Source organism: Canis aureus, chromosome 31 (assembly GCF_053574225.1).
Source record: "Canis aureus isolate CA01 chromosome 31, VMU_Caureus_v.1.0, whole genome shotgun sequence".
NCBI classification, from domain to species: Eukaryota; Metazoa; Chordata; class Mammalia; order Carnivora; family Canidae; genus Canis; species Canis aureus.
The window spans coordinates 25,433,629-25,454,820 of record NC_135641.1 but is presented as its reverse complement, the minus strand read 5'-3'; the positions used below and the strand labels follow the sequence as shown (position 1 = coordinate 25,454,820).

General features: G+C 39.5%; 1 protein-coding gene and 1 long non-coding RNA gene across 12 annotated transcripts in view; one reads left to right on the top strand and one right to left on the bottom strand.

The window, feature by feature from the left end:
- The window catches only part of LPP (LIM domain containing preferred translocation partner in lipoma), a 604,338-nt gene that overhangs the window by 312,048 nt on the left and 271,098 nt on the right, over window positions 1–21,192 (bottom strand). Inside the window, exon 1 of one of the 11 annotated variants that reach the window (XM_077880059.1) lies at window positions 2,787–2,912. The exons of the other annotated variants lie outside the window; for them this stretch is intronic. Coding sequence (XP_077736185.1) covers window positions 2,787–2,873 — 87 coding nt within the window. The 5' untranslated portion in view covers window positions 2,874–2,912. Of the gene's footprint in view, window positions 1–2,786; window positions 2,913–21,192 lie in introns of those variants that run through there. 11 annotated transcript variants of the gene reach the window in all.
- LOC144302581 (uncharacterized) lies at window positions 2,871–6,877 on the top strand. The gene is made up of 3 exons (XR_013369504.1): window positions 2,871–2,945; window positions 4,937–5,047; window positions 6,526–6,877. It is a non-coding gene; the product is annotated as an uncharacterized LOC144302581 (long non-coding RNA).

Genomic DNA, 21,192 nt, shown 5'->3' with positions numbered 1-21,192 from the left:
ATACTTCTAAAATAAAGATATCATTATTTGAATCTCTGGAGCTATGAATGGGGAAAATTCAAAATAAAGGCCTTATTTTAAGTTTTAGGTACTAGACAGAGAAAGAATGTGTGGTTGTCATGTAAGTGTCCATCACATAATAAAACTGCCAACCCCAAAAGTCAGCTGTCCTGAATAGTACACCTCAAGGAGCCTTACAGGGGTGAGAAAAGCACAAGGCTTACTTGGGAAATAATCTATAGAGGAAGGGAAAGATAGATCAAAAAGATACTGAAAAATTATTTTAAGAAATCAAAATTCATTTGTAAGAAATTCCAGCAATTAAGATGCTATTCCAGTATTACTGCATTGAGTATTGGAACTTCTGTGCAGTTGACACTCTGATCAGTCACCAGGACCTTCAGATACTATTTTAAGTCTGAAGTGCCAAATCTGCCAAACTCTGCATTAAGTTTTGAGGTATGGGCAGCATATGGCTTCTCAGGGAGCTCACAATTTAGAGGAGAGAACTAGTAGATTACAATGTGGTCAATTCATGTAATGATGAGAAAATGTCCCAAAGTAAAACAAATAGAGGACATAAAATAGGCTAATATCCAATTCAGGTGCAACTCTAGAGAGATATGTGATTTTGAGGATAAAAAAGAAAATATAAGGCAGGTTCATTTACATTAATTTTACTGATTGTTTTATTCTTGATCATTAGAGCTACAATTTATTGGTCATTTGCGATGTTGCAGATACCATGCTAAGCATTTATCTCATCCAATCCTCCCAACACCATGAGGTCATTTCCTTTCTTAAAAAAAGAAGCATAGGGGTGCCTGGGTGGCTCGGTCACTGGAACATCTGACTCTTGATTTGGGCTCAGGTCGTGATCTCAGAGTTCTGAGACTGAGCCCCAAATCAGGCTCCCCACTTAGTGGAGAGTCTAAGATTCTTTCCCTCTGCCCCTCCCTCTGCTCACACATGTTCTCTCTCTCAAGATAAATAAATCTTAAATTAAAAAAAAAAAAAACCATAGAGGAAGGCCAAATAAGCTGTGTAAGCTTAAAGGATTAGAAATATGGAATTGGCATTGTGACTCCAGAGCCCTGGCAGCTAAACATTATTTAGCGTGGGTTCCCCCTGGACAAAGGAAAAGCAAAGCAAGTGTGAGCCAAAAGCTCACAAGAGTGCTGAGACCTGTTTATGTTAAGACAACCTTCACCAAAGATCTAAATCCAGTGGTCCACGCTTCAATCCTCCTGGCATCTGATCCTACTGTGCAGAGAACTTGATCACTCATTCAGTTTTGAAGCACATTTTTTTACTCTGTTTCTGGAGAGCACTGTTCCTTGATTCTCCCTCTACGTTTATGTCTCCTTGCTCATGACTTACCTTAATGGTTTCTCTGTGTCTCCCTGAGACATCAAAATACTGGCTCAGGGCTTAATCCATCACCTTAGGTGATGTCACGCAGTATAAAAGTTTTAAGTTCATATCTACGGACTCTTAAATCTACAGCAAGTCAAGACTTTGCCCTTGAGCCCCAGACTCAAATACACAACCATCTACTCAACCATTATTTGCAAGTCTAACAGCTCAAATGTAACATACCCGAAACCAAATTTCTGATTTGGAATGGAAAAACTCAAAACCAAAACCAATTCTCTTGCTGTCTTCCTAGCATCTCACTTAACTGCATGTCCATTGTTCATAGCTCAGGCTAAAAACCTAGCAGTCATTGACTCTTCTTGTGCTCTTGTATTTTATATGACATCTGGCCACAAAACTTATTGATGCTACCATCAAAATACATCCAGACCCCCACTACTGCTTAGCAACTGCTCCATACCAACCAACCAAATATCATTTCTAGTTTGCATAGTCACTGGAGCCTACATTCTACTCTCACAAAGCCAGAGTGTTTTTAAGTTGGACCACATGACTCCAAATGCTCCCATCTCACTGGGAGGAAGAGTCAAGTGCTTACAGTAGCCTATAAGCTCCTATGTGATGAGCAAGGGTCTGATATGTCCCTGACCCCATCTTTGCTTACTCTCTTGAAGACCACTCAGCTCCAGCTACCCTTGGCCACTTTTTCTGAAACAGGCCAGCTGCCTGCCATGCTCCTCTCTCCCAGAGCTTCCACACTGGCGCTCTCCATTGTTTGGATCATACATCCCTCTGTCCCAGATACCTGTGTGGCTCACTCTCTTGCCTACTTGAGATTTCTGCTTAAATATCACCCTCTCATCAGGCCTTCTCTGACTCCCTTATATAAAATGACAAGGATTACTGCACTCTTACTGAAGAACTCCTCCAGCCCGGTTATCTTACCTTTCCTCTACAACACTTAGCTCCATCAGACTTAACATTACTTCTTTATCTGCTTATTATTTCTCTCCCCAGTCTCCCCAGAGTGATATGAGTTGTTTAAGGAAATACATTTTCTTTTATTCAAACCTACACCTTCACCTTCTAGGGAGCTTGCCATTCATGGGTGTTCATAAAATATTTGTCATAATACAATAATCCTCCCTTTATTCACAGGGGATACATTCCAAGGCCCCCAGTGGATGCCTGAAACTATGGATAATACTGAGCAGAATATACACCATGTCTTTTTTTTTCTATTTATACAAAACTATGATAAAGTTTAATTTATAAATTATACACAGTAAGAGATAGGCGATGATAGCAAATAATAAAGTAGAACAACTGTAACATTAGACTATAATAAAAGTTATGTGAATGCAGTCTTTCTCTTTCTCTCCCAAAATACTGTATTGGACTGTACTCACCCTTCTTCTTGTGATGATGTGAGAGGATAAAATGCCTATGTGATGATATGAAATGAGGTGAGTGACATAGGCATTGTGATGTAACATTGATGTAACACTACTGACCTAACAGTAGGCCAGAAGGAGGATCATCTACTTCTGGACCAATGTTGACCACAGGTAACTGAAATTGCAGGAAGCACAACCATGGATAAGGGGGGCACTGCTGTACTCTGGTCACTCCTACTGGAGTTCTAGAAGTAAGATTCAACTTGAAGAATCCATAAGAATAGCGTGAAATGTAATGCAGCAGTGTAAGCACTTCTAAAAGTGGCTTGTTGATTTAGAATCAAAGTAAAATATTATACATCACCATAGATTTGGACTGTGAGTCACAGACTGTCAAACGTGGGAGGCAGCTGTGCCGGACTAGGACGTAACCGGGAATCAGGTGATGCTAACTCTAGTCCTGGCAGTGCTGCTGACCTACTGCATGACCTCGGACAAGAGGCCTCAACCCTACAGGGTGTTCCTCATCATCCAAATACAGAATGATTCACCTCCACTCTCTAACATTCACTGGTATAAAGTCAACTACCACTCATTCACAAGATACTCCTTCTGAGTTTACACAGAGGAGATTAATTCACTGCTGTCAACTCTACTTACAAGTTAGGAAAGAAGTCACATTTGAAATCGTGTGCCTCTTCTGTAAAATTATGCCACATCATTAACATCTAAAGTGGGAGATAGAAGGTTTTTCCTCACTGCGTACCACAGCGGGTGTTAGACAGGATCAGCTACAACACAGAAGTAACAACAATTAAGGATGCTAAACTCTTCCAGAACCACATGTGCGTACACACATACACACACACAAGACTCTTGCACATGCACACACATGAAATTCCTACACAAACATGCAAACACACACGAACTTCACACTGAGAAAATAATTTGCATTTTTCCTTCAAATGGACTCATTTCCCATCTTGATAGGCAGTCTCACACATGCATGAAATGTGTTTCCTCCTAAGTAGTAGAGATGACCTTTAAAAATACACCCTATCTTTATTCACCAGCCCGCAATCCCATGAAGATCAAAGCCAGTGTGCTATTCTGCATTAACATTTCTGTGATCAGATATAATGCGAGCACCTTGATGCTGTGTCAAGATATCTTCTCATAAGTGACTCATTTGGTAGAAGCTCGGGCACTAAACACTGCTCTGACAATCATCTCCTTTGAGGCTGACTCCACGTTGGTGGTGTTACAAGCCAATGTCCTGTTTAGCTGCTTCCCTCTGCAACACAACAATGTAATTGGAACTGACTGAACAATAAATCTCAATTTCCCTGTTCTATCAGGAGAATCTTTCAATTTACTAGGCTTCCTCTATTCACCAGCTCCTCCTGTGCATTACGAATCATTCTTGAACAAGCACAAGCACACACATCAACTGCCCACTCGTACATTCAGGGTACAGAGAGTCAGTGCCAATTCTTTCATTAGACATCCTAGATCTGCTCCTTGGGGACCCCAGAGAAAACTGGGTGTTACACCAGGGTTGAGTATATGAAGAGGCTATCCCCCTCCTCACTCAGGCTCTGTCAAGCTCCAGAAAGCAGATGCAATGTGCCGCTCTTCCAAGGAACAGGCATCTTTTTTTTTCCTCCTAAATACCTCTTGCTGCAATCGAATTCAAGATTCCAAAACCTGAAACACCTTTGCCCAATGAAAACCTTCCCGAACTTTTTACCCAAATCATAGACCATGAATGGCATTCCCTCAGGCTCCAGAAAAACCAAGTAGGGAGATAATGTAGAAAAGAACATGGCAAAAAGGGAGAGAATATTAATGATATGCAGATGGCACTGAATTGTGTCCCAGTATATTGAGTCAAAAGATAGATTTAATTTTCCCATAGAAAGAAATGGAAAGGGTTCTGGGGTACCACAGAGCTGCTCACTTGAGTAGTTCATTACAGATGAAATATCTCTGTGCTGAAAAGACCTGAACAGTTCCCTATTGCCATTGGAATAACTTCAGAACTCTTTACATCAAGCACAAAAAAAACCACACTTCATGATCTGGCTATTTCATCTCTTCTCATTGACACCCTCAGTATCTGTGCACTAACAACATGTAATTACTTACATTCCTGTAAACAGGCTATGGAAGGCAGGACAACAATCCACCCACAGATGTCCACAGTCTAACTCCCAGAGCCTATAAATATGGCACTTCACTTTGGCAAAGGGGACTTCACAGATGTGATTAAGGTAAAGATTTTTGAAATGCAGAGGTTATTCTGGATTATCTAGGTGGGCCTAGTCTGATCACATGACTTCTTGAAAGCAGAGAACCTTTTCCAGCTGTGGTCAGAGGGATGCAATGGTCCTGGCTTTGGAAGGGTTGGGAATTTCCTTTGGAGAAGAACAGGCCAGAAGCCAGGGAATGTGGGCCTCTGGAAGCTTGAAAAGCCAGGGAAACGGTCCCTTAGCACATCCAGATAAGAATACAGTTCTGCTAACCCCTTTAGGTGAAGAGACATGTACTGGACTTCTAAACTACAGAACTTTAAGATAATAAAGAAATGTGTTGTTGTAAGTCACCAAATTTGTGGTATTGTTATAGGAATAATAGAAAACTAATACATCAGCCAAGCTCACTCCCACTCTCTGGCCTTTGCTCATGAGTTTCATGAGCTGATGATGGTCCTTAAGGCTTTCTCTACTTACTTCTCATGGAGTTTTCCAGACCATACTGAAATCAGCAACACAAGACTATTTTTCCAGCTCTAGTTCACACTGCGTTTCTCAGAACGTGAGCTTACCCACTAATGGGTCCCTAGCATCTAACAAATACTACTGTCCATCTACAACAGAAATCACTGCAGTTATAGGTACTGAATAAGTAATCCCCATGGGAGGCTAAGATGTAATAATTCAAAGATTTATGAAACATCAGAGATCAGAGTCACAACTTGGAGGTTAAAAAGTAAAAACCCTCATTTGACAGATGGAGAAACTGAAGCAGCAAGTAGGGGAAGGCTTCACAGACACCATACATTTCTCCTTCAGATAACCAGTTAATATTCAAACTATTTACACAAGCTCCTCCACCTGATGTGTAAGGACCTCCAAGATGGTATCACATCTTTCTAATCTGAGCTTTTACCACTCCTCTCTGCCTACTCTACTCCCCAAACAAAGCTAAATTGCACAGGCTTCCCTGAAATTGCTTACATCTCTGCTCCTGGAGCATCATTCCCAGTGACATTATTAAATGCCCATAGTTGATCAGTAAATAAAGGCCAGTGCAGGTGGGACATTTTTAGGAGAGAATAATCTCTTTAGCAGAAAGTAACTTCAACAGCCATCACCATCCCTCCAACCACCAACACACACAAGGTATATATTTTCCATTCTCCTCTTGTGGATACTTTTCTAGATTCTCTCTTAGTGCATATATTATAATTTCTTTACTAAAGGTAAGCTCCTAAAGGGAAGGTTTATTTTTTACAGCCTGGTAACTAACATAGAATCTGTTCCATATATATCTATTAGTTTGATGAGGAGCCAAAATATTTTAAAATATTTGGAAATACTAGGTGCTTTATAAGCAACTAGGTTTATTATTAAATTTAATAATGGAATATGAACTCTCTATAAGAGTTCATAGTTTGGACACTACTTCTCTATGTAGAAATTTATGCGATTCTTACTGAAAAATCCTATGACCCAGTTTCTTTCTCCAGATACAGCAAGCTCCCTGAGGCTCATAAGGAGACATTTTGCCAAAAGATACATGGATACCAGCTAATGTTTGGAAATGTAACAAAGCATTTTCACTGATATCTCATCTAATACACAACATCACGAAATTAGGCAGCACAGCTACCATTGCCTCTATTCTAGAAGTACGGGATATTAGTTCATTACAATTTTTCTCACCATGATCTATGTGTCCTGCCACTCCTAACCAACAGCCTTTCCAGTCAACTTGCCAGTAATCTGAAGCCTGTAAGTGCAATGGACCAGCTAACTTGTGTTTTTCAAAGATTTCAACTGCCAAAAATAAATGAGTGCTTAGGATAGGGCTGGCACAAAGATTTGTTTTGTTTGCTTTATTTTTTCAAAAACTGTCACTTTGCTGGCTGCTGCTTTATTTCTTATTCTGCTCTATGTTGAACTACACTTTTAAAATTTTGGACAAATCACTATAACACAGGAGTCTTGTTCAATTTGAGAAGTTATGGAGACAGTCAAATGTAAGAGGGAGGGTTCTCCCAAGATCTCAATAAAATAAGATTGCCTTTGAAGTATCTCAGTCACATTCACTTCTCTTACCGTCAAAGCACCTTCTCAAAATACTCCATAATCTGAGGCCTACACAAAGTTCAGGAAACCCTCATGACCAGTGTACAAATTGATGGTGTAAATAGTGACAGAGATCACAAACACTACTTTCAAAAAAGTAGACATTAACACATTAACATTTAGCATGAAGATTTGAACGCTCACCAATCGTGAACCTCCACATGTCCATCAACTTCCAAAGCAGGAATGACAAACTAGAAAACAAAAGAACTTGACTGGTAATAATAAGTCCTATTTTCTAAAGTCCCTATCTTCTAAATATTACCTCTCAAAGGTAACTCAGCTGTGCATCTCCATGTTCTTGCTTCTAGCATGGATGATACATGCGTGGTAGTGCTATGGGAATGACAATGCCAGGAAGGCCTAAGATACTGGCCCTTGCAGCAAGTGGAAGTGCACACATGAACAAAGAGCTACATCTTGGCTCTGAATGTCCTTGCAATGAGGTAATACTGAAGCCAGTCCAGATGTTTGCTAGAATAAACAAGAGGCCAGAGATGCCATCTGAGATGGCTTCCCTCCCTGAGCCAATGAGTAAGTGAATGTGACAAGAGGAGAAGATGGTCTAAGAGGTAAAGAACAAGAGTAGCCATATCGCAAATGCAGACAATTTTGCGTATTTTCAAAGAGGTTTATTTGGCATCATCTCAACAGAACTTAATCATACTTCTATGAGGTTATAAATTGCATTGTTTCCCCCATTTATGGACCTGCCTGTCACCAGGAAGTGACAGAAAAAGTGAGAAGGACCTACATGCTCTGATTTCTAGTCTGGATTATTTCCATCTTAATAGGTACCCTCCTTGTCTAGAGAAGTCACATGATAGAAATTGCATTGTACAAAGAACTGATCTAATTTTGAAGGTATTTTCTTTTACGGAGCCAAATCTTTTGTGGGTACTATTTCAGAATACTACTATAGAGTAGATAGGAGTGTGGGCATTGGAACCAGACAGACCCAGCTGTATTCACCACTTAGTTATGAGACATACAATTTTGGGAAACTTACCAAGTCCCCCTTAGCCTCAGTTTCCTCATCTGTTCAACAGGGATAGGGCTAATACCATCTCCTAAGTGTAAACATTACTTAAGATAACACATGCAAAACATTTAGCACAGATCCTGATAATTAGAACTTAGATCATACTAACTAGGACTATTACACCCTTAGACACTACACATCACACCTCTAAGTAGTGTTCAGAATGCTTGGGCAGCTGTGTGTGCATACATTATATGTGTACATGTGCACATGTGTGTCTGTGTAAGTATGTGGGGGCTGTATATGTGTGTATGTGCATGGCATAGGTGTGTATATGTGTAACTGTGTATATATACACATCTGCATAAGTGGAACGTCTATATCAGCCATGCTACTGTATAAGCCAGCGTGTGTACACTTGTGTGCATACAAGGGGTTGAAGAAAACCAGAAAAGGAAGAGAAGGTAAAAACAGAGACAACAGGGTCAGGGAGACGGCGAGAAGCTAGATTGCAAATAAAAATAAAGGTCTTGACAGATAACATCTCTAAAAACACATATCCTGACCAGCAGAAGGGCAATTAGATATCTCATACCACAATAATGACACATCTTCAGATTCAATTTCTAAATCTATTCTCCTATTGTAAGACCTTTTCTTCCCCGAAATTGCAAAACAGGGAACAAGAATAGATGTGTGAGCCCATGCAGGTTTCTTACCCACACTGAGAAAGGGTGTGAGGTAGTCATAAGAGTGTAAGCTGAATTTTTATTAAAAAAAAAAACCTATTCCCCTGTTTCTCTTATGAAAAAATAAATAAAATCTTTTAAAAATGGGAGGGGCATCTGAGTGGCTCAGTGGTTGAGTGTCTACCTTCAGCTCAGGTCATGATCCTGGGGTCCTGGGATCAAGTCCTGCATCAGGCTCCCAGCAGGGCGGCTGCTTCTCCCTCTGCCTCTCTCTCTCTCTCTCTACATCTCTCATGAATAAATAAATAAAATCTTTTAAAAAACAAAAACAAAACCTATTCCTCATGAAGAAATGGGTGGTAGTGGAGATCCCTATGCTACTGAGCCTCAGGTAAGCTGGATTTATATTTATTGGGTTTATCAGGCTTTTCTACATCGCAGGTGCTGCACTCTAGAGATAATGAGATAAAGCACAATGCTACAGCTTTTAGTGGTAGAGCCAGAGCATTACTATAAAGCAGAATGTTCTGGCAATCAGGCTTGGAGCTACCAAAAACACATAAACTATATAAAATTATTATTTAAAAAAAAAATCACTGTTAACAGGTTTCTGAGCCATTGGGCAAGCCAACTCCTCTAATGCCTTTAGATAGCATCCATGGCATAAAAAAAAAAAAAAAGGTTTGAATAGGTAGAAGCAACACAGTGAGACTCCATCAATTTATATCTTTCTTGGATTTAAACTAATGATATGGAGCTTTAATATATATGGTAGATAATATATTCTGGTGCTGTAATCATTCCTTAATATGTTCCACCCCCCAATATAATCACTAATGAGTACAACAAAAGAAAACAATGAAACATAGACTTCTCTTAAACTGTCCATCGATATCTGGCTGGCATGGGAAACTTCTGAATTGGAACATCTCATTATTATTTTCCTAAATTTAAGACCTCTAAACACATCAAGCATGTATATTCCAGGAATGATGGTGGCCGCTACTGTTAAGCAAAATATGCCCATGGGTTGCTTTTCCTGATATTCCTGGTGGGGGGGAAAGGGCTTTGTTTCTTCTCAACTAGGTCTAATCCCTAGAGTCAAGCAAATTAGTGATGATTTAGGTGAACCCAGGATGGAGGCCAAACTAGTGCTGGGGCATCTTAGGACCACTTAACCCCCATACCCCCTGCCTCCCAATGGAGGGCATTTTATGAGAAGGATGCATATAGCAACATGAGTGGGGAAGTAAGTCCCCTGGCCAGGCCTCAACACCCTCCTCTGTAAGACCGTGAGAAGCTAGATTGCAAAGACCATGAGACTTGATACAGAAGACCTGCGAGGACCCATCCCATGTTGGAGAGTAGGACAAGGGCAAGTTGACATATGTCGCATTTTACAAAAAACTCTGCCAGTCAATAGCATCTATGCCTTTCCTGGTTTCTACTTTGCCCCTCTTCCTACTTTTTAGATCTGAATGAAAACTATCCTGATTCTTCTAGTACAAGACACAGTTGCTGACAACTTTTATACACATAGTCCTCCTCCTATCTGTCTTTTCCCTCCCTCCTCTTCACCCCAAAGATTTCCTCACTTATTATCCCCATATTTAAGGCAGAAAAATAAGGTAGGAAATCTAATAAAATGTTTAAGCACAATGAACCAAATCATGGATTAAAAGTAAGTATCTGAACTCCTTTATGGTGATAACTCATCCAACTCAACAGGTCATAGTCCCTCTATCCATGACATATAAAACTTCTAAAACACCTATAGACCAGGTCATGAAAGAATGTGTGAAACAGTAGGACTGATCCTCCTTTTGGGGTCTGAGGTGAAACAAACTATGTGTCTTCTTCAGGGAATCAAGATTTCATGGGATATTTTTTATTAGAACCTGAGGGGACCTGGGGTCCAAACCCCATAGTATTATGAACTGAAATGCTGGCGCGAAAGAAGGAAGTAGGTCGCCTGCTAAAAAGCACTTAAAGTTAGGAGCAGAATTAAGATGAGAATTCACATGTTCTGTCCACTGTACCATGCTGCCTTCATCCTCTTCTGATTCTTTCATTTTCTTCTTTATTCTCTTGTGAGCTTGGCTTTGAGCCATAGAAGCTTGTGGTTGGATGAGTGGGAGAATGGTGAGGCTGACCGCACATAGACAGTGACATCCTTATAATATCAATCCCAGCCTAGGCAATGAAATAGTCATTAGGTCTTTCCTGCGAGCTCCAAGGTACAACATGAAGAATTTTCACAGAATAGGACTGGTTTTCACAGTAGAGATAAGAGATGCCTCAGAGTGGCCTCCAGAGTGAGCAGAGTGGTACCCAGCAATGCTCCAGAGTCCAAGTGTGTATTTCAGTAAAGAGCTGTTCCACATTAGCCATTCCACGTATCAAGTTTCCAGTTCAGATTTCATTTGAACACAGTTCTCAGCTACAGAGAACCACTGATGTACTAGAAAAATGTTGGGAATTGGAGATAGGAAAAACAAATTTAATCACTGGATTCTCTAGGATGTTTGTTTGTTTATGTTTTTTGGTAAAATTCACTCACCACATTTAGGGGCCTCAGTCCTATAATATAACAAATGTGTAACAACTAATTCACGTGTGCTAAGTAAAGCAAGAGACAGTGTGAGTGTTTTGTCTGTAGTGAAGCATTTCTGAATCATGAATGTCACCACATGACAACACTACCCAGGCCTGGCAGCTTATAAAGAAGTGATAGGAGAGGAAAGAAGGCTGACCACAAAGCCCTTACTGACTTATGGCTGGTTTGACTTTACGCTGATGGGACACAAGACTTTGCAGACCCCATCCTGACAGTTTTCAGATGAGATGCAAATACCATTGAGATATTTGCATTGAGGACAGATAGGTAGAGGAATCACAGAGAAATGCAATATTGTGTCTTTGTTGTTTGTTGACTGAGATTCTCGGTACTGAGTCATCAATGCATAAATAAGGCAGACAGGAAGACAGAAGTGGGAAATTTATTGCAAAAACATATCTACCTGCCTTCTTTTCCAGGTTTATCTCATGACACTTGCCCTATATACCCTCATCTCCAAACACACTGAACTATTTCTAATTCCTTAATATATCAACTTAAATGCCACTTCTAAAAAGCCTCCTTTGACCTCTCCAGAAGAGGACTGGAGCACCTTCGTCTATGAATTCATAGAGGCTTGTTCATTCATTCATCATTGTATTTATTATACGTCCTGTCGTCTGTTTGCTCTTCTGTTTCCTACATTAGAAGTCCCTTGTGAAGTGGGCAAGGATAAAACTGTTCTCCCTTGATTTAATTTTATTTTTTTAATATTTTATTTATTTATTCATGAGAGACAGAGAGAGAGGCAGCGACATAAGCAAAGGGAGAAACAGGCTCCCTGTGGGCAACCTGATGGAGGACTCGATCCCAGCATGCTGGGATCACAAGGAGCCAAAGGCAGATGCTCAACCACTGAGCCACCCAGGCATACTCCCCCTTGATTTTATTTATTATTTTTTAAAAGATTTTATTTATTCATTCATTCATGAGAGACACAGAGGGAGAAGCAGGCTCCATGCAGGGAGCCCCATGTGAGGCTCGATCCCAGGACTCCAGGATCACGCCCTGGGCTAAAGGCAGGCACTAAACCTCTGAGCCACCCAGGGATCCCCTCTCTTGATTTTAATCTGCAGTGCCCTACATTCAAAAGGAGCTTAACAATTGCTGGTTGAATGAAAGCATATGATTCAATAAATAAGTAAATTTTTAAAACGGATACATATTAGCACAAAACCTAATTGTGTTTTTCTCAATTTGTGGGTTGGACTCTGATTTAAAAATAAAAAATCCCTATATAGAAACCAGTAGGATGGGCAGCTCCAGTGGTGCAGCGGTTTAGCACTGCCTGAAGCCCAGGGTGTGATCCTGAAGTCCCAGGATCGAGTCCCACATTGGGCTCCCTGCATGGAGCCTGCTTCTCTCTCTGCCTATGTCTCTGCCTCTCTCTCTCTGTGTCTCAATAAATGAATACAATCTTAAAAAAAAAAAAAAAAACAGTAGGATTTATTTATTAGGTAGATCATCCAGTAAGATGCCGAGCTAAACTCCTGTGAAGGCAGTGAAGGATACATGCTTCTCAACTCCTCCTTTAGTTTTCAAATACTGGCCGCTGGTCCCATTTTCTTTTTTTGATCTACCGCTTCTTACTCAGCTGTTCTCTCTGGATTTCCTTAGACTCTGATAAGTCTTTTTAAATCAAAGTCACAATCATGGCCCCTGTAAACTCTATGGAATCAGTGGCATGTTAAGTCGTGTCCTTTCTTGGGGCTTCCTGGCACTAGCCCCTGGAGTGCTTAAGGACAGGCTCAGACCCATCCTTTCCACAGGTATTACTACTACTACTGTGTATGATTCCTCCCTAATTGGTCTGCTGCTTTCTCTACTCACTCTTGCTGAAATAAACAGATGAGTATGCAGAAGGTGTGGGTAAGAAAAATGGTATGTACATGATTTGAGATACAGACACAGATTAAAAAAAAAAAAAAACAGAAGCAATGTGGCAGACGGGTTAAATATAGGGGCTCCTTTAAATCAACTGGATTTAAATCTGAAGTCTTCCACTTAAGAGCTAGTTTGACCTTAGGCAACTTACTTAATTAACATCTATATTTGTGCTTTTATATATATGCTTTGGTTTTCTCATCTGTAAAAATGGGAATAATGACTAACTCACAATTCACTTAGGTAAAGACTATGAGAATTACACAGAACTTATATCTGGCCCTTAATAATTACTTAATAATAGGAACTAGTATAATGTAAACCATTCTCATATGCTATGATCAACTGTGGCATAACAGAGAACAATGCAATACAGTGGCAGATTATATTTGCCAAAGACGGCCACCACAGTGTCTCTTGCTCACATTTTCTTCTAGAACCTTGCCATGACCTCATCAAAAGATGGGGGTCTGTGTTCCCTGTCTTTGAACTTAGGCAAGCCTTTGTGAATACCTCAATCAACACTGTACTGTGCAAATGGCACTCAATGTGATTTCTAAAGCTAGTTTATAAAAATGCATGCGTTAAGGAGGGCACATAATGTGATGAGCACTGGGTGTTACACATACCTGATGAATTACTGAAAACTACATCTGAAACTAATGATGTATTATAGGTTTCCATGCATTTCTACCATCTTTTGGGGGTCATTTGCTCTTGTAACTTGGCTATCATGTTTATAAGGAAGCCCCACTGCCCACTGACCTGTGGAGAGACACACATGAGAGAAATCATGGTTCCACATGCACAGCTCCAGCCAACCTCCCAGTAACAGCCTGCTGGCCATTACTCATCTAATCTGAAAGTGAATTATCCACTCTCCAAGTCAAGCCACCTGAGCTCCAAGTCAAGCCATCCTCATAGAACACTACTAAAGCTGAAGATTCTTGAGTAAATTAACAGTACTATGTTTTGGGGGTAGTTCATCGCGTACCAATAGATGACTTACGCAGATTTGGAAATAGAAAAAATAATCTGCATTTTATAAAGATATGCATCTTTTGTGGCAAAAGGAAGTGCTTGCTTTGCCTCAAACTATACATCATTAATTTTAACAAAAACACGCTTTCTTCTGAAGGCTGATAAAGTTTATAAAGAATTTTCACAAACAAGAGCTAATGTGTTCATGAGACATAAATAAATATATATGACAAATGACAGCTTCATGTTAGACTGAGTAACCATATCTCAAGGAATTAACTTGATCAATGTCACATAGCTACTCAGAAGCAAATAAAAAGTTACAAAGATAAATCTTTCTACTCCCAGTCCAAAGTATTTCCATTTTAACAACCTGATAATCTGAAGAAAGGAATTTGAGGACTTTGGTCCAATTCTTGGCTCAGATACAATCTGGACTTCATCAAGGCCCCCTATTTAAGCTTTGGATTCCTAGAGAAAATGAAGTGATTTAGATCAAAAAATTTCCAATCCGGCTCTAATGCTGTCAGAGTGTGGAACTCCTCCTACATCTGTTAGAGCCTTTCATAGCCTCTTATTTCTCCTAGATTGTATTCTTCTCTGAATACCTCACCTGTTCTTTCCGCTCCTTCACTTCACACACCCACCAGATTCCATAAGTAGTACCCTGCTCTGCGGTAGGTAGACTTTCAAAGTAGCCACCAATGATTTCCACTTTGTAATACTCACAGCCCTGTACGATCCCCTCAGCTTAAGTGTGGTCTGATCCTAATCACTCCTAACAAAAACAATACAGCAAATGTGATGGGATGGCACATCCACCATTAGGTTACCAATGATTCTGACTTACATCTCATGAGCTGACTCTACCCATTGCCTTCGCAGCTTCCATGCTTCAATGTAATGAGCTGTCATACTAAAGAGGTCCATATGGTGAGGAGCTGACGGTAGTCTCCAGCCAACAGCCAGCTAAAGACTAAAGCCTTCAGTCCAACAACCCAGGTGAAACTGAACCCTGGCGACAACTCCCTGAGCTCAGAAACAGATCATTCCCCAGTCAAGCCCTCCAATGAGACCATAGAGTCTGGGACAATACCCTATTGCAGACTTGAGAGAGAACTGATCAGCTTTGCCCAGATTCCTGGTCTACAGAAAAATACATGAAAATGGATTTTTTAAGCTGTTAGGTTTTTAAACAATTCATTGCACAGCAACAGAGAACTAATACTTTTTACTATGTGTTCATAAGAGAGATCCTCTGGATATTACAGAAGGGAAAAGCTCACTAAAAACATGAAAACCTTTGCTACCACCACTCTGCCCCTAACAAACCCATCCCAGGGCACCAAAAAAAGGACATAGTCCTCTTCTATTTCCAACTGTATCAACAGAAATACAGCCCTAAGAAACACAGAGATGTCTACCTAGAGACCAGCCATATCCTGAAGGAAAGGTATGGGGGACCTTTAGTGTATCAAAACAAAAGCAAATGTCAGGTAGGCCTCAGCCATCAAAGGGAAAAAGGGAAAATATCTTACTAGAATAGACCCAAGTCAACATGCATATTCTATCAGAGTTTCTCAGGAAAATGAGGGACATCATTTAAAAACTGCCTTAACTCCAACATCATAGACACTGGGAGTGGAAAGACTGAGTAAGAACTAGCCTCATTTAAAATGGGGACCTGAGGCATAGAGAGAGGAACTGACTTATTTTACACAACGTGTTAATTGCAGAACTGGGAGGAGAATCCATTTTTCTTGGCGCAACTCAGTTTTCTTTCCAATGCAAATGCCAAAAAAAGATTAATTTCAAGCAAAATAGCAACTCTCTTATTTTATTCTTAATGAATGTGACTTGTAGTGTATCTTACCAGGATACCAGGATACTAGGAGAAAAATTCACATTCATAATGTGAATATGCATGTGACCGTATCTCACATGCATGTATGTATTTGGATACATAAATAGTTAAATGACAAGTTCTATCTGCTTATTTTAAAGGCAGATTAGGAGAGAAATCAACATAGGAAGGAAATGAAAGGATGCAAAAGGTGACAAGCTCATACTATACTACTTCCTCCAGAAAAGTTATAAAAGTCAGTATTTACCCTAGATGAGTGGGGGAAGGATGTGTCTATCATTAAATACATAATGTTTAACATGATATTGCATCTGATAGCCAGGATGAGGTTGAAAAATATTTGCATAGCACTTCATAATTTACAAAGCACTTTAATGCACAGTGTGCCATTCACCATTCACAAAACCCTTTGGTAAGCATATTCATATCATAGATGAGGAACATGAAGTTCAGAGATTAAAACAACTGAATTCATGCTTCCCAGCATAGCAGAGCTGGAACTGGAATTCCAGTTTTCTAAATCTTGTGCTGAGTCCACAAGAACTACAGATGCAAATAATTCTCAATGAATGACAACAAAAATCTGCCAGGGCCTGTCAATTTACTATGGAACCAGAGGAACACCTCCCTAAGCTAGGGTTTCCTCCTCCAGAAAATGAAGACATTAGACGAGTGTCTGTTGTTGACAAGAGCAGAGCCTTTAGGGCAGACAGCTGTGGAGATGAAAGAAAGGAGGAAGAAGGTGCTGCTTACAAAACATTTGGTTGACAAGCAGTTTTGCAGGTTCTCAGAGTATGATCCTAACATCAGCACCATTTGGACACTTGTTGGAAATACAAACTCTTGATACCTACTGGAGAAATTCAGGGGGTGGAGTCCAGCAATCTGCTTTACAAACCCTCTAGGGCATTCTGAAGAACAGTAACTTGCCCATGGTTTTACACGCTTTCGTCTCTGTGCAGTTGAGAGATATAATGAGAATAAATTACACCAAGAGTCCAATGATAGGCTTATTAAATTGTGACAAGTTCATAAGTCATGATTTTTGTTTTTAAAGTGAACCTTGCTCAATTACAAGAGGGATTATGGTGTAATGTGCAGAAACAGATGTTGATGATTCATGCATATGTCAGAGGAAAGGACAACACTGGTTACTGCTCTAGCTTTGGCTTTTGAGTTTGTGCATTAGAAGCCATGGAAAGAAATGCAAGGACTGGACAAAGGCTCAGGGACAGCGATATGCTGCCTTTCAAATTCTCTTAAACTCTAGGAGGTAGGTTCCAAATCACCTTGAACACCACAAATTTGGGTTCAAATTATCCTACAAAAAAACCAAGAACTTGGTGTTTCAATTTGCAGAAACTTCCCTAGGGTTGCACATAATGACTTCATCAACTTCAAACCAATCTTAAAGAAAAATCTTCTATAGTGAAATAATAAAAGGACAGAAAGGAAACTCAATATAGTTTTCCTGTTATACAGGGCAAAAGCCATACCAAATCAAAGCAAGAATCACCATAAGAAATCATCTCATTCCTTGGGTCCAAATTACGATATTGAAACAGACTCAGAGAGAAGCAGTAACTATCCACTAGACATCCTGGCCAATTACAGAAACTCTGGGCTTTTGAAGACATTTTAAATTATTGTTTCCAGAGGTCTAACTCCGTTGTTTCACTTTTTTGTTTTTAAGAGATGACATACTCTTTGCAAGGTTGAGGAAGGATCCTCCTTCTGCTTGATCCTCACAGAATCTCACCTATAACCCATCTCAGTGTCAACCAGAGTTCTATTGATATTCACAAAGACCATATTCCAAGGTCACTGGAGATTCTTGTCAGTAGCAATTCTAATAAATCACACATCTGTACTAGGTATCATGGCAAACAGCACAAAGCCATTATTGAGACTGAGTAGTTTGTCTTAGAAACAGAAATAGTCAATTTAAGGACCTGGAATAGAATCAAGGTCTTTTGTATTTCCTTCCAAATTTTATATTAGGGAACAGAAAACTCCAAGCCGTGTAACCAAGAATGAGAGTACCATGAAATACTAGCATCATTCAAATCAATTTTTCCCATCTGTTGCCTGAATTCCTTTCCCAGAATTCTTGCCAAAACTCATTTGATAATGATGATGGTGGTGAGAAAGACAGTGATCACAGTGTTACGTGCAAGATAGTGTATTCACACGTTAGACACACACCCATTACTTCACGTGGTCCTCATGTCAACTCTGATTTATGCTATTAACTCAGATTCATAACTGACGTTTAGAGAGTTTAAAAAAATGCACTTGGCAAATGCCAAAGGATCATTTCCAATGCCCCCGATGAAGGCAAACTTGCCATCTTCTAAGGTAGCCTACTTTGAACTTCATCTGCCCTTACTATTAGAAAGACGTTGTCCTTATATTGCATTGCTGATTGCTTTTCTCGGCTTCTAAATATGATTCTTTTTCTGCTCTCTCGAGCTGCACAGAAGTTTCATCCTATTTGTGAGATTCCTATCTGAGTAGGAAGAGGAGGCACAAACAGCTTCCATGACAATCCAGGCAAAGTTCTACTACCTCTTCTTGAAACAGTAACTTATAAGTGCTTCTTCCTTAGGATGAACACTCTGCTATAATTGTCAGTCTGTGTTCTCCCAATAGATGGTGAGCTTTTTTAAGGCAGGAGCCATGGACAATTTCATATGTGTATTCCACACATACTGTTTAACACAGAGCTTTAAAAAAATTTAATTGAGATATAATTCACATACCATAAAATCTACTTTAAAAATGTAAAATCAGTGGTTCTTAACATATTCAAGGATTGTGTAATCAATATCGTTGCCTAATTCCAGAATATTTTAGTCATTCTCAAAATAACTTCAGTACATATCAGTAGTCACTTCCTACTCTTTCCTCCACCCAGCCACTGGTAACCAATCTTTGTGTCTATAGATTTGCCTCTTCATATAAATGGAATCATACAATGCAAAGTCTTCTGTGTCTCGCTTCTTTCATATAGCGCAATGCTTTCAAGGTCCACCCATGTTATAACACGTACCAGTATTCCATTCCATTTAACAGCTAAGTAATAATTTCAATGATATGCTACCTTTTGTGTATCCATTCTGATGAATGGATATTTGATGGATATTTAAGTTGTTTCCAATTTGCGGCTACTATGAATAACGCGATGCACATCTATGTACAGGTTTGTGTGGATATGTGTTTAAACTATCTTGGATGTAAAAGAAATCGAATGTCTTGGTCTTATGATAACTCTATGTCTAATATTTTGAGGCACTTTTCCAAAGTAGCTGCACTGTCGTACAATCAACCAGCAGTGAATGGTAGTTCCAATTTCACTACATCTTTGCCAACAAGTGTCACTGTCTGTCCTTTTACTACAACCATCTTAGTGTGTATGAAGCGGAATCTCATTGTAGGTTCATTTGATCATTTCCCAGATGAATAATGATGTCAAGTATCTTTCTGCATGCATGCTAGCCTCATCTTTACTTTTAGAGAAATTACATAGATCCTCTGTCCATTTTTAATTGGATTATCTTTTTCTTGAGTTGTAAGAATATTAATACAGGCCATATCAGAAATATGATTTCCAAATGTACTCTCCCACTTTATAGGTTGTTTTTTCACCTTCTTGATGGTGTCACCTGAGGCATACAAGTGTTTACTTTTCTTTAAGATTTATGTGTTTATTTTAGAGAAGAGAGTGAGAGAGCACGAGCATGCACATGCACATAAGTAGGAGGGGCAGAGCAAGAGGAAGAGAGAATCTCAAGCAGACTCTATGCTGAGAGCAGAGCCAGACAGATCCCAGGACCCTGAGATCGTGACCTTAGCTAAAACCAAGAGTCAGATGCTTAAGAGACTGCACCACCCAAGCGCCATCAAGTATTTACTTCTGAAGAAGTCCAAGGTATCTGTTTTTTCTTTGTTTGGTGCTTTTGGTGTTACTAATTCAAGGTCATGAAGATCACTACTATATTTCCTCTAGGAATTTTATAATTTTAGCTCTTATATTTATGTCTTTGATCCAATGTAAGTTAATTTTTGTATATGATCTGAGGTAAAGGTCCAATTTCATTCTTTTGCAGGTGAGTATCAGATATTTTAGCATCATCTGTTGAAAATCTATTCTTTCCCCATTGAATGTCTTGGCATCCCTCTTGAAAAACAGTTGGTTATAAATGTAAAGGTTTATTTCTAGACGATTGCATCCCATTGATCTATATGTATACTTAGGCCAGTGCCACACTACCTGACCCCTATAGTTTTGTAATAGGTTTTGAAATTGGGAAGTGTGAGTCTTTTGCTTTTTTTTTTTAAAGATGGTTTTGGCTATTCATGATCCCTTCAATTTTCATATGAATTTTAAAATTTGCTTGTCAACATTGACAAAGAATAAAACTGGAATTCTGATATGGACTGCTTTGAATCTGTACAAGAATTTGGGGAGCACACCATCTTGACAATATTAAGTCTTCCAAGCAATGAACACAGGATGTCTCTCCATTCACTTCGGTATCTTTCAATACTACAACACAAATTTTATGTTCAATTTTAGCAGACCAGGAAGAAAAAATGAATAAATTAGCGAACAAACCAATCAATAAATAGAGAGAACATCAAAGCAGCTCTTGGGAAAATCATACACGATGTCCACCACGGTCTTGGATCCCATTTCCTTGCTCATAAAGCCACCCTTCCTGAGTTCCAGTTGGCAATGCATGTTTTAGTCTTTTTCTTACATCTTCAGCAGTAAGTCCTATCGTTTCTTTCTTGTTTTCTCATCCGATATGATGGATAGTGGTAGAGGAGTGATGGTCTGAAAGACACAGCTCCATTCATACCCTTTCTTCAGAAGGTACTTCAGGAAACTTCTAACACAGCTGCAAGCAGACCACCCTAATTCTCTCTCTTTTTTCCCCCTTGGCTGTTTGTGAGGTCTGATCTCAAGTGACTGTAAAAATAGCCTTTCCCATAAACAAAGTTAAACATCATAACTTTTAGCAA